Source organism: Cavia porcellus, unplaced genomic scaffold (genome assembly GCF_034190915.1).
Source record: "Cavia porcellus strain 051 isolate PalLab524CR breed Dunkin Hartley unplaced genomic scaffold, mCavPor4.1 scaffold_27, whole genome shotgun sequence".
NCBI lineage: Eukaryota > Metazoa > Chordata > Mammalia > Rodentia > Caviidae > Cavia > Cavia porcellus.
The window spans coordinates 22,385,506-22,399,711 of NW_026947510.1; the positions used below are offsets into that span (position 1 = coordinate 22,385,506).

Here is a 14,206-nt window from a genome sequence, read left to right on the forward strand (position 1 = left end):
TTTGACCACCTCTTGTGTGTCTAGTTCTTTTCTTCATCCTACTCTTCTTCTGTTTGTTTGTTTGATTGGTTTTAGTTTTGCTGTTCTTTAATCCTGGGGTTGAGTTCCTCACCAATAGTAGTTGAAGCCTTCACCAATAGTAGGCAAGCACTGTGCCACTGAGCTACACTCCCAGCCCCTCTTCTTATTTTAACTATTCTTGATCATTATCTGCATCTCTTCACTCAGCTTTTGTAATACTACACAGATGGATGACTTTCAAAAGCCTAATGAATTTAATAGTAAACTGATAAGGAAATAATTTGGCCTTGTATTTAATGTGACTTTTTAAAAGTCTGTTGAGTTAATATGGAATTTAATTAGTGAGACTTTAACATTTTAGAATGTCTTATTTATGCCTATTCTCCTTTCTCATTTTTCAAATACTTCTCAGGTTTCAAAGATTTAAAAACAAAAAGGCTAACAGACAACAAAAAATAAATTTCTATGATAGTGTCTAAGACTTTCATAATGACAACAAGCCTTCTTATGAGGAAACAAATATGATTTTAAATTTAGAAATAGTCCCTTGATTATTGTTTTCTAAGGGATTGAAAAGTAAATGGCACGAGAGAGAAAATAATACCCTAATTATTTTAAGGCACTCCCAAAGATCTCATATTGATTAGATGTCTAGTGATTTCTTCAACATGAAATCCCTCTCTTTCCTAACTGGTTTTCTTCATTCAGAAAACCAAGAAACTGAGCCCCCAAAAATCTAAAAATGGAAGAAAACTCTATGTCTGTTTATCAGAGTAGAATCTTATTTTCCTTTGAAATTTTCCATTAGTGAATAATAATAAAATACATATTCCACTCTTCAGCTAATTTTAGTTCCTCAGCGTTTTCTAGAAGTAATCAAAAGTCCTGTGAATATAGGCAGATGCAATTCCTGCCAGCTCAGCTTGCTTCAGGAATGTGGGGATTGAATCTCACTTCCTGTCAAAACCTGTTTGGGATGTAGCTGTTAACTTTCATCTTTGACCTTTGATTTGCATCTACATGAAAAGTCAGAGATGCTTGTCCTTAATAGCTAGTGTCACTCTATGTGGTTTTGCTGAAAATGAAATAAGACTTCAAATCACTCAAGTGAAGCATTATCATTGTTGTATCAACACAAAGGTCAAGCATGACTTATACAAATAAAGCTAAGGGAAAGCTTTGTGATTTTTTTCACCTTAAATTTCTCCAGCTGTGTGGATTTGAAATGCTCTTTCTAATTTGGGACTTTTTTGTGCCCAACAATACCTTGACCTGCCATGCCTTGCAGCACAAAGTGATAAAGACCAGGTCCTTTGTCTAGGATATTCTAGGAGATCCATTTTCAGAATTTAGTCCAGACTCAGGATACTTGAGTTTTTTTAACATGTATTCCCTGGGATGGACCCAGTATCCTGCATACATCCTTAGTCCTTTAAGTGAAAGAACAACTCACTGAACAGAAATGTTCCTCTTACACCATCTCCACATGGAATAAGGAAGGAAAGAACATAAAACTCGTCAATCTAGAATGAGATGTCTCAGCGCTGGGATCATCCTCCATCTTTGTTTTTAGATGAGGAAACTATTTACAGAATGTGAAGTGCTGGTGGTGTCTGGTGGCTTTGTCTTTGGTAGCCAACAAATAACTAGACCTCATATGGAACTTCCTGATTTTGTGCATCGAGTGCTTTAATGATTAAAAGCTCTTTGTAAAGTAATAGCTACGTAGTATTAACATAAATTAGTTAATATTCAAAAGTCACACATTCATAATGTGACTCTAATTGCCCTTCATTTCAATTCAATTATCCTTCATTTACGCTGAATCCTTATGTGATGGTCCCCTTCTTCAACGAAGTTTCTGATCATGTCCATCTCAAATAAGTCTAAAGTTCCTCTAATTTCTGTCATTCTTTGTTGTATATTTGCAACAATGAACTTGAAAGAGTAGATGATAACAAGACACAGTGGCATATGTCTATAATTCTAGCTGCTGAGGGATACAGTGTGGGATAGTTGAGGAGGATCACAGGTGTGAGATCCACCTGGGCAACGTAGCAAAACCCTGTCTCAAAAGTTGGAAAAATTTTATAAAGAACTGAGGATGTAGCTCAGTGATGGTGTGCTTACCTAGCACACATGAAGCCTGGAGTTCAATCCCTAGCACTGGAAAAAAAAGTTGCAGATTATATATACAAAGGCCAGTGGTAAATATATATGGACAGATCGTATATTGAGTAGGATAATACATAAGTATGTGCCACTTCCTAAGTAGCTATTGCTATTATTCTATTCTGTATAGTTGATTAGAACTAAGAAAGCCCTCAGCATGTACCTAGCACTGTGCTGGGAAGCACTAACAGTAAAAGGGACCAGATATGCCCTCCAGAACCCTACAATTGAGGTAGAGAGAGAAAATTTACTTACTAATTAGAGGCCAACAGGAAATCCACATATAATCATAATTGTAGAGTTAAAACTTAGAAGAAAGACACTGGTGATTTGAAGAAAGCAGGAAAAGCTGTGTGGCAGCTGTAGGAGTATATGATGTGAACTGGAGGAGAAAGAAATTCTGAGTAAAAAGCACCAGTGTGATGCGGTGAGATTGGTAACAAGTGTAAGAGATGAAAATATGGACGGCAGAGTGTATCCAAGGGCTGTGTAATAAATTAGTCTTGTCAGAGCTGAAGACTGCGGTTGGTGAGCAGTGGAGTCGGGTCCTCAGAGCTGGATAGCAGAGGCCTTGTGCCGAGCTAGAGAGCTCCAGCTTAACGTCATGTACCGGAGGTAACTACTGAGGCTGTAATGAACAGTCGGGCATAACTGAAAGCCTTGGTCTGTTGTGCACATCTGTATGTGAAGTCCTCTGAGTTCAGACTTCTACTCCAGCTGATTCTTTATCTTATTAAGTGGGATCTTTCAAAATATAAACAGAGGTAACACAAAAGAAGAATAAAAAGAAACTAGAAAAATTGAAGTTGCAACAAAGTTGCCAAAAGTCTATTATCTTCATACGTCACTTGATACTGATTCACCTTGATAACAATTCTAAGAACCATGTTTTATTTCCAATAATTTTATATTTTCTGGAAGAAAAACTCCAATGGTTTTATTGCTGTCATTTACCCTTAGGACCAATACCAGATTACTCTCATTTTCCCAAAACACTAACTAGAAAATCAATGCTAAGATAGCAAATGCCTAATTGTTTAGCATTACTCTTCATATCACATACCTGACCTTGAACATTTTGAACCATTCTGGTCCTTTGATCCCATGAAAACTTAAAGACAGTTTCTTCAAGAGGAAAATAGTTTGTTTAGTTAGAAACTGAAAACACTACTTGCTGTTGTTAGGGTCCTTGACTAGGGGAGAGTCCTCTGGAGAAACAGCCACAGCTCTGATAAGGTCTCTCCCACAGGTTGCCCCAGTGATTAAAGCCCGAATGATGGAGCATGGGACCACAATGGTCAGCTACCAACCCTTGGGAGACAAGGTCAATTTCTTCCGCATGGTCATCTCAAACCCTGCAGCAACTCACCAAGACATTGACTTCCTGATTGAAGAAATAGAGCGCCTTGGACAAGATTTATAATAACCTAACTCGCCAAGCTGTTTCAATTCTCTAGGTAGACAATTAAGTTGCCACAAACTGTGTAAATGTATTTGTAGTTTGTTCCAAAGTAAATCTATTTCTATATTGTGGTGTCAGAGTAGAGTACTATTTAAAAATTTAAAGAAATAAACACTGCTCCTTTAAAAATTCCTTTCTTAAGTTTAGAACACCTATATTAATTAGTGACAACAGGCTGTGTTCTAATCAATAAGGAAAAGCTTTAAATTGTTATAAATATTTCCCTTGCTTTTAATATTGTGTGCAAATCAAACTTTATTTTCTCTTCAAAGTAGTAAGATTGAATAGTGCCAAACTGCCCCTGAATCATAAAAGGTTCTTTGGGGTACAGTGAAAAGGATAAAGTAATTAAAATGTATGTTGACAATTTAAAACTCTTGCCTTTTGCATAGTATTAGAAAAAATTTCTAATTTACTTATAATAACATTTCAAATGTATTTAAATACATATAATTTTACAAAAGGAAAATATATATATTAAAAAGAATTCCTATTTTGTAACACATAGATTTTTATTTTTTATGGGTTATACAAACTTCAGGGGCAGATATTAAACCTAAGCCAGATTTTTTTTTCTCTTTCTTTAAATAGAGGCACAATAAAATACTTAGCGAGGTTATTTTAACACATAGGCCCACAAAGTTCTTCAAATGTATAATTCCTTCTTTCAGTACACTTACAGCTTAATCACATCACTAAAATTATTGTTTCAAAACAGACACAAAAAATACAGCAGGTTGATAAAAATAATTGATCAGATCAACAATTAAGATTCTCTTTCCACTTAAAATTTCCCAGCTAGTTTCTCCTAGCAGGCCCACTCTGGGACATGAGAAGCCAGGCTTCATCTTAGATTAGATTAGGAGAATCATCTCTATTCTGCTGTCCAGTTTGACCTGTTTAGAACAAAAGGTTGATGCTGATTTTTAAGGCATCTTCCCAAACAGTATTCTTTTATTAGATCATTTGAATTAACTAGAGAAAAGATAAAACCTAGTCAACCTGAGCAAATAACAATGAATGTGATGAGCCCAGAATATTAAACTCGGCCTTGTGAGATGAGATCTCTGTGTGACAGTAACGACATCACCTGGGTGCCATATTGCTACTGTCCAGGAGTCCTTTACTTCCTGGGTGGTTGGTTGTATATCCTCCTTTCCTCCCCATTTCTTTACACAAAGGTCTCATCCTGCCAAACTCTCTATCACTGGGATGCCAAGTAATTAATTCATAGTCCTGGAAGTTACCTGCCTTTTGTAAAGGGAGCTCTTCACTCTAGATTTTGAGATATCCTAAGACCTTCTTGTATCTGTTTCTGACCAAGGCTCGAAGCAACCAGAATATACAGCAGTGTTCAGAATTCAAAATACTATTTTAAAATCATCTCTCTTTCCCTGCAAACGTGGTGGAGAGGCAGGAGCTAACACAAGCTATTGTGGTTACTTCTGGGGCCACAGTCAGACTCCAAATGCTGGCAAGAGAGCTTCAATCTTATATGCACACATTGCAGACATGTATCCAGAAACATTCTACCTTTTTTATATGAAAAGGGCAGCTCAGTAATTAGAAAAATTACAGGTACAGAAGAAGGAAGACTTTGTTCTTTAGCATATAAAAATACCCCATAATATAACCACAGGATGCAACCACCTGAAATCATGAGTTTGCATCTCCTTTATTTCTTTCAGGTTATGTACAAATTGCTAATAATTGATATGAAAATGGCTTCAGGCTTTCTTTGTCTAGGAAGTAAATGGGTTCCCTTTGGCAATTGAAAAAAGAATCCGTGTTGCAGAATTCCATGAAGGAACAGCGTCCCATTTCAGGCTTTCTCTAACAGAGAAGAACCCATTTCCTCCCTAGAAATGGTACAAAGAATAAAGCACACAATTGACCATGCATCTCACGCCTCCTGCTCCCAGGTCTCATTTCAGAGAAAGAAGCATTAGTTTACCAAACCCGCTCTTTCACTTAGAGAAGACAGGAGGCCTGGTGTCTTGATGGACTAGCTCTTTTCTGCTTTGGGACCTTGAGGAGCCAATGTTATAACAGAAGCTGCTTCTTAGCTTGGTGAGGTGACAGAATTTAAAAGAAGTTGTGCCTGACTTTGAAATCTAGCAAAATAATTTTTACCAACAGATTGTCTCTCCTAATTCCAGCCCACTCCATGTTATTTCGTTTTGTGGGAACCTAGGAAAATCCTCACCAACAGTAGCCCTGAAAAAGAACCAAACAAGAACTAATGGGTCTCAGCAGTTTAGTAAATATTCTTTAAGGTACATTGGTAACTCACTCCACAAAGGGAGGGAGGGAAGAAAGAAAAGAGGAACCAAAGAAAGGAAGAAAGAAAGAGAGAGGGAGATGGTTTTGAACATCAGCCCAAATTCCTTGTGCCAAAGGTCTTTATGTGAGACCATATTTTATAAATTTTAGAAGTGTTTGGTTTTAGCTTTAATCAGAAATAACATGGCCATTTTTATTTATACAGCAATATTGTGTTCTTTATTTCTATTACTTGAACAAAGTATAAGTATGTCTTTATCTGAGAATTACAAATGATATGTACTTCATGTACTGTCACAGGGTATAAGGAAACCAATTATGTGTGTGGCTGTTTTGCCTTTATTATATTGATAGTATTGTCTTGTCACCTCAAATTGGGGTTGTGCACTTTGTATATGAACTGTACAGTATTGCAATGGACGTGTTGCTGTAACAGCTTGTACAATATATTATTGGTTTGTCTTCTATGTGGTAGCTGTATTGAACTTTGATATTATAAGAACTCCATTTGCACCTTTCTCTTGCTCTTCCTCTCTCTCTCTCTCTCTCTCTCCCTCTCTCTCTCTCTCTCTCTCTCTCTCTCTCTCTCTCTCTCTCTCTCTCCTCATCCTCCTCCAAACTGTATGCCCTCCATATCAGCTCTAATAGAGAACATGCTGTCGGCTAAGCCTCCTCCTGAGCAATTGCCTTTGAGAAATGTGTGATTTCACAAAATGCAAGGTGACACTACTTTGTCTCTGAGAATGGTAGAAAACAGATATGGAGTGTCATAAACTGCCAACATGGCAGGTGTTGGTTCTGCTGGGCCCTGGAGTACCTGCTGCTCCTTAGAATACTGACAATGAAAGCACAGGTGTAAATATAGTAGCGGGAAATGCATCAAGGAAGCTCAAACTGGATGTCATCTTGCATGTGCTCTTCTGTTTTCAAGTGCTAAAAGCAAATGCCGTGTAATTATTAGTACTGTGTGCCAAATACTGTTCCCAATTGGTGTTTCTGAGCAACATCAGCATTCTCCTGGCATCACTCCATTACTAAAGACAGAAAAAATTTAAAAAGAAAATACACAAATATTCATCAAGCTGTTCTTCTTACCAAATATAAACTTGTGTATGATCCAAGTATTTTATCTGTGTTGTCTCTCTAAACCCAAATAAATGTGTAAATGTGGACGTAGTTCAGGCTGTCGATGCTTATTTCTGAGTCTGCCGTGTGGCAGGGTCGTTTTCAGTGACCTGTCTGAATCACAAGCCCTTCACTTGTCACAGCGCTCCACATGTCTTTGGTCCCACTGCTTTCTCCTTCAATCCAGTCTATTCTTTTTTTAAAAAATTATCTCAGAAAATTCCAAATATATGAAAAGTGGGGAAATACTGTAATAAATTATGTTTCTTTCAGCCAGCTTCAACATTTACTCATGTAGAGCCTAATCTTCTTTCACTCTTTCCTCCACCCATTTCCTCCCTGGTACCATATTATCTTTATATGAACCTGTGAAAGATAAGGATCCTCAAAACCTATTCTCAATACCAACACCACAGGTGAAACTGTACTGGCATTGCCATAACAATGTCGAATATCCATCCAAATGGTCGCGTTTCCTTCATTCTCAGTTCTGTAGCATAACCCAAGGCCCATGGCCTGTGCCTGGAAAACCAGGGAGGCCACATCTTTCAGTGCAACTGGGACATCTGATCAGACACACAGTCCTGTGCTTACAGGTCTTTCAGTAGTGTCCACTAAACTATCTCTCTGATCATCCCATTTCAATCAGAGTTTAAAATTTTAATCTTCACTTTAACTTAGGTTTCTTATGTTCCATGTCTTTGAATTAGGTTTTTTAATTTTACCATTTGAGCTGGTTTGAAGAACAATTTCCTAGTCCAATTAGATAACTACATCTACCGCTAAACTTCAGCTCAACGAAAGGTTCAGTTTAACTCCATTTGTACCATCTTAGACAACTGTGTCTGAAATTCCATATGTGCTTTCCACGAACAGGGCCAGCCAGAGCAGTCTTGCTCATTTAATTTATTTGCCTATCAAAGCACATGTTCACAAGTACAGTTATATGTATGCATTTATCTAAGGGGTAATCAGAAATATGGTATATGTTTAAATAAAATTTATTTCAGGAAAAGACATGTTGCCATTAATTCCCATGAAAAAATACTCTTCTTCACTTTGAAGACCATTAACACATCATTGTGGCCACTTTTAAAGCAGTACAGGAGACTGCCAAAGACTAAGATTAGGTCCATGTCTATCACCATGCACTAAAATCAAAATAAGTCAAATATCTAAGTATTCAAACAGAAAAACTAAAGGGCTGGAAGATAAAATATGTTGAACACTTGAAGATACAGGTGCAAGCAAAATTTCATAAACAAAGTTCAATTACACAGGAAATACTACAAAGAATAACTGAGATATCATTCTATTAAGAAAAATTTTTACACAGCAAAAGAAATTACCAATGGAGTGTGAAGATAACCCACAGAGTGGAAAAACTTTTATCCAGTTGTCTCTCAGACAAAGGACTTTTATCTAAAACATATAAAGAATTAAAAAATCAGAGCCGCCAAATGCAATGACCCTATCTAAAAATGGGCATCTGAGATGAATATACACTCTCAGATGAAGAAACACAAACAGCAAATAAATATACAAGAAGAAAAATGTTCAATGTCATTGATCATTTGAGAGATATAAGTGAAAACGACACTGAGATTCTATCTCAAGAAAGAATGGCTACCATCAAGAAATCATCTAATAATAAATGCTGGTGGGGATGTTGTGGGGGGTGTAGAGTGGTTCCAGCACTGTGGAAATCAGTGTGGGGATTCCTTAAAAAACTAGGATTAGCAGTCCCATTTGACCCAACTATTCCCCTTCTGGGTATCTTCCTGGAAGAGTTAAAAACATCATACCACAGTGATATATGCAAATCAATGTTTATAGCAGCACAGTTTGTAATATCTAAATCTTGGAAACAACCCAAATGCCCATGAACTGAGGAATGGATAAAAAAAAGATGTGGTCTTTTTATACAGTAGAGTGCCACTCAGCTATGAAGAAGGATAAACTTGAGACATTTATAGGTAAATGGATGCAACCTGAGGGCACACTCATAAGTGAAATAAATCAGACTCACATGTGTAAACATTGAATTGTTTCCCTGGTGTGAGAAGCTGCAAGAGTAAATAAGGACCAAAATGTACAACAGACACTATGAAATGGGAAGAAATTGTTGGAAAGGAAAGAGGAACTAGGGTGGGGAAAGGGGAATAGGAAGAAGGGGAAAGGAAAAAAAGTTAATTATACTACTAATTTCTCTTGGTTCATTGAAAAGAACAGTTTGTGTTAATATTTTTTTGGAGAATTTTATGCCTATGTCTTGTACTCTGAGTAACTACTTTGAAGGTAACAATATGCAGTGTATCAACTATTGTTATCTATTATTTTGCTATGAAATTTTAATTTATTTTTTCCATAAAATAAAAATAAAGAGATAGCAACTCTAGCTTAGGTCTTGTATTAAAAAATCACACTACCATGAGCAGCACAGCAGCTGACTCAGCACAGCAGTATGCAACAGCTGACCCCTGGCTTGGGAAGCCACAGCAGCCACATGCACTGGTCCTCTGCATTCTGCAGTCTGGCCACAGCCAGCAGCCAAGCCTGAGCCAGCTCTACATTTTGCCTCCCCTTGGCTTGGGACAGCAGCGCCACCAATAACCAACTGACCTGATCATGCATGAGGACAATGCCCAGGGAGAAGAGAAGCCTTGAGGGTCAGAAGAGCCAGAGAGAATGTACAGACCTGACCAGCAGCACTGGCTCTAAAATAAAGCCCACATCTGCTATAAAGTACAAACATAATGTTGGGGTTTTCTCCAAAAGTAGCTCCTCGGAGGCACAATAGGATTGTGGATGCCCAGCACTGTGGCTGCGTATTGACATAGGGACTGTCACTGCCCAGCAACGTATTTCAAAGCTGTCTAGCTAGGAAATGCACCTGGTTCCACATCTGTCTGAATGTTCAAATAAGCTCCGGTTTGAGATGACTCTAGAAGCTCAGTGCCACGTTGGTGCCCAGTGGAGGAAAATGGTGTGAAGAGAGAAACACGGGGCCACCACCTCTTCCAAGTCTTCATCTCTAAAGGACGTCAGCTTTCCTTTGCAGATCTTTGATAAACTGCATTTGCTGAACATTTACACCATTTATATATGTTAGAGTTTTAAGACGAAATACCTGAAAGAATTTGTTTTTGTTGTAAAACAGTACCAAGCTAATGTACATGAGGTTTGTTTTGGTTTAGAATAGCTTTTCTTTTTTCCTTGTTTTTAATTTTTTTCTGTATTAGAGATTGAACCCAGGGCCTTCACACTGAGTTACATGTCCATCCTCTTCCTTAGTTTTTTCTTTCTTTCTTTCTTTCTTTCTTTCTTTCTTTCTTGGTACTCGAATGGAACTCAAGACCTCATGCTTGCCAGGCAGGTACTGTGCCACTGAGCTTTACTCCTGGCCCCTGTTAGTTTTCGTTTTGACATAGGGCCTCACTAAGTTGCCCAGGCTAAGCTGGAACTTGCAAGTTTCCTGCCCAGGCCTGCTGGAGTGCTAGAATTACAGGTGCACACCACCATGCCCTGCAAATATGACTTTTAAGATGCCATTTGCCTGATTTTTTGTGTGTTTTTACGCACATAAAGAGGTTCTGCTTACCATGTAAACATCATTTTGAATTACCTGCCCAGTGTTGGTGATTAAACAGCAAATCATAGATGTTAATTCTGGAAGCTGGGGGTTCCTCCTCTTGTCACTTTGCCTTTTGAGACACCACGTTCTGTTAACTCCCTTCCTGTGGCCTTCCATGGCCAAGTGACAATGAAGCTGATTTAGTGTACTTTGTGAGTATTATGATTACATGGGGGGCAGGCACTTTAAAGGATAGAGTTCGTGGCAACTTGGAAGTCCAGGCTTCTTCCTTGAGAGGTCAGATTTGCGCTCATGTTTTCATTCCTCTCAGGAACCAGCTGCCAAGGAGCAGCTGCAGTCAGACTGGCCACAGATGCTGGTGCTGCTGTTTATTAACTTTGTGGTCCTGGCAGACCACTTAACCTCTCTGAACCTTAATTCTGTCATCTGTAAAATGAGGACAAAAATAGCACTTGCTTCACTGGGTGATAGTGAGACTTCAAAGAGACCAAAAAAAAAAAAAAAAAGCTTGGGATGTAGTGAATATTCGACTGATGTTAATCTCACTTTTGTTTTGTGCTGCAGCCTGTAAGGACTGGACGTTGATGCAAACCCTCCGTCCCATGTGAGCTGTCTTAGGGTGGTTCTGTTCTCACATATGAAGGGCTTAGGCAGCAGCCTCTCTCATGGGATGTTGTGTTAATAAAGACAGCAGGCAATGAACGAGACCACAGTCCCAGCCTCAATGCTGACTGAAAGAGATGCAAAGCGCTAGGCAGGGTAGCTGAGGAGAAAAAGAAGAGCAAGAGGAGATCACTGATTTCGTCGGAAATGATTACCTAGTCCTGATTTGGAATCCCTTTCCCCAGGTGCCTGTTGTTCAGAGAGATGCCCATCAGAGTGAAATGATGTGGTATACAGGCTTTGGTTTTAATGGAATTGCTACTATGGTCACTTGTATAATGGTTACTGATTTCTATTTATACCGTGAGAATTAATCACTGGAGTAAACTAATCATTGTTTGCATTCCCCCAAATTTCCTAAGTACATACCTCTGATTACCCAATGTGATGGCATTAGAAGATGTAGTTTTAGTTCATGAAGCTGAAGCCCTCATGAAAGGGAGTAAGGTCCCTAAAACGACCCCTCCATGGTATTTTGTTTTGTTTTTCTTCAAAACATGTATTTTTACTAGTGCAGATTAATTTTCCAGGATAATGGACTTCATTTTGCCATTTTTCTATGGTATTTTAATAGCATCCTGAGCTAAGACAATTTGGGACACGCCATGAAGGAAAAGTGACTTGTTCTTCTTCAAACTGTTAAAGACTTTCTAACACCGAAAAGGAGCATAAAAAGTTCTGAATGGAAAACTCTCCTGCACCAGAGCTAGTCTTTTCCTGGAGCAGGGGCATGAATAAATACAAACTATAGATCAAATATGCCGAACAGCTACTTCACTGCTTGAATTCTATTTCTGTTTTGGGAAGAAAATACTTGTCGTTCCAATTAAAGTGTCAGAACTGAAGCTTCCGGCTGTGGGAAAGTAATTAAAAGCCCATTACAGTTGCCAAGAAAGTAATTTTCAAGAGAAATTTCAATTTATTTAAACACAAGAACTTTGTCAATCCCAATAATATTCAATCATGCTGCTATAATTTGGATTTCAAATGTCCTCAAAGGCTAATGTGTTCGAAGCTTGGTCATCAGCCTGTGGCACTACTGGGGCTGGTGAAGGGAGGTAAGGTCTATGAGAAGAAGTTAGGTCAGTGCCTGCAGGGAACACTGGAACCAGGGCTTGCTCATGCTTCCCTGCTTCTTTCTGTGCTTCTCTCCATATCTCTCTCTCTCTCTCTCTCTCTCTCTCTCTCTCTCTCTCTCTCTCTCTGCCTCTTGGTGGCCTGAGCATGAGCTCCTGCCATGATGTGTGTTGTCACCACAGGCCCAAACAAGTGGGACCAAGTGACCATGGACTGAAACCTCTGAAACCATGAAATACGATAAATCTTTCCTCCTAATAAGTTGTCTATCCCAGATATTTTGTTATAGTGACAGTAAACTAACATACAAATAAATTTGAAAAAAAGGGAGACCATCAAAAACTGTTTTAAATTCATATTTTAGCTATTCACCATTAACTCTTCTGCCTTTGCTCTTTCTCTGTATGTCTACTTTAGGATTATGGAGATTATGATAGTAAAGCATAGCTTTCTTATTATTCATTTTATTTGAACTATTGATTAATGTTTGTACTCCCTTTGTACTATAGGGATATATTCTAGTGGAAAAACCATTCTTCATCATGCATCTCCACAGCTGGCTGAGATGGGGCTGGTTTACGGTCAGGGATGAACAGATGGCTCCAATTATTATTCAGCTGTCATGATGTAAAGAAAAATGTGGGTTTTTTTGCATGGATATGCTTGTAAAATTTATAAAAACAAAGCATCCTTTTACTTCACTCTTTTAAAAGGATGGCAGAAATTTGTATAGAGAATGAACCATCTACAGTTAGGCAACAGGAGAAAATAAAATTCTGACACTGCAGGATTACCTCTGCGCTTGTCATAATGATTGCAATAAATAACAATTACTATTTAAACAAATTTTAGTCTATTATAGATTCATTGCAGTGGGGACCTCAAGCCATTGACATAATCAGTATAGCAATATTTGAGAAAGATCATTAAAGAATGCAGGAACCTCCAAAGATTTTTGCTTCAGCCTCACCCTGAATTTAAGGCAGCTACTCCAAAATTCTGAAGCCAGTTTGATACTGCCAAGATTAATGACAAAATTCTTCACACCTTAATCACATTTTGTGTCTTCTTTTCAATGGCTCCTTGTGCATCTTTTCTCCATTTGGAAAATTGAATTAGTGATACTTGTTGAATAGGGTGTAAGGATTCAAACACTGTGAGGGGCTTGACAGCAACAAGCTGCCAGTCTCTGCTGAGTTGCTAATGCACTGCTGCCAGTGAGTCAAGTGAATCAACAATTCCCCACGACTGTCAATACTCTCTTCCAGTGTTTTGTTTTGCTTTGTTTAAGTAAAACATCAACTGGGACCAAGTGCTTCTGCAAAAAGAGCATAGTGGGAGCAGGTTTTATTCTGGTAAATTCTATTACAGGATTTACTCCATCCCATTAGGTAGCACCCCAGAGAGGCTGGAATAGACAATCACCCATTCACTGGTGAGTAGCAGTCTCTAAGCCAGAAGACTACAGAAGACTCCAAGTTGACAGAGGTCACTGCAGCCGCCTTTGCTGCAAAGAGATGGATCACGTGCGCCATGGATGGCCGCAGCCCATGAGAAACAGAATCAGCCAGTCTGCGGCTCCACATCCCACACCACAAGGCTGCTACAGATTCCACAAGGAATCTCATCCTGCCCTCAGTCACCTCTGGCACTGGCAGGTGGAAAGCTGGTCTGCCTCTGCTCCCCTGGACCTCTGACAGGAGCACACTCAAGGACCTCTGTCAGGCAAGAACAACCCAAAGTGGAAGCAGCTTCTGTCTGGCACAGTGCTCAACAAGGGGAAAACAGAAAAGGAAAATGAAGGGAAC

General features: G+C 38.7%; 1 protein-coding gene across 1 annotated transcript in view; it reads left to right on the forward strand.

The window, feature by feature from the left end:
- Nucleotides 1-7,114, forward strand: part of Gad2 (glutamate decarboxylase 2) — a 76,684-nt gene extending 69,570 nt beyond the window's left edge. The window contains exon 16 of the mRNA XM_003463164.5: nucleotides 3,443-7,114. Within this exon, the coding sequence (XP_003463212.1) occupies nucleotides 3,443-3,616 (174 nt within the window). The 3' untranslated portion in view covers nucleotides 3,617-7,114. The remainder of the gene's footprint in view (nucleotides 1-3,442) is intronic.
- The last annotated feature ends 7,092 nt before the right edge of the window (nucleotides 7,115-14,206 follow it).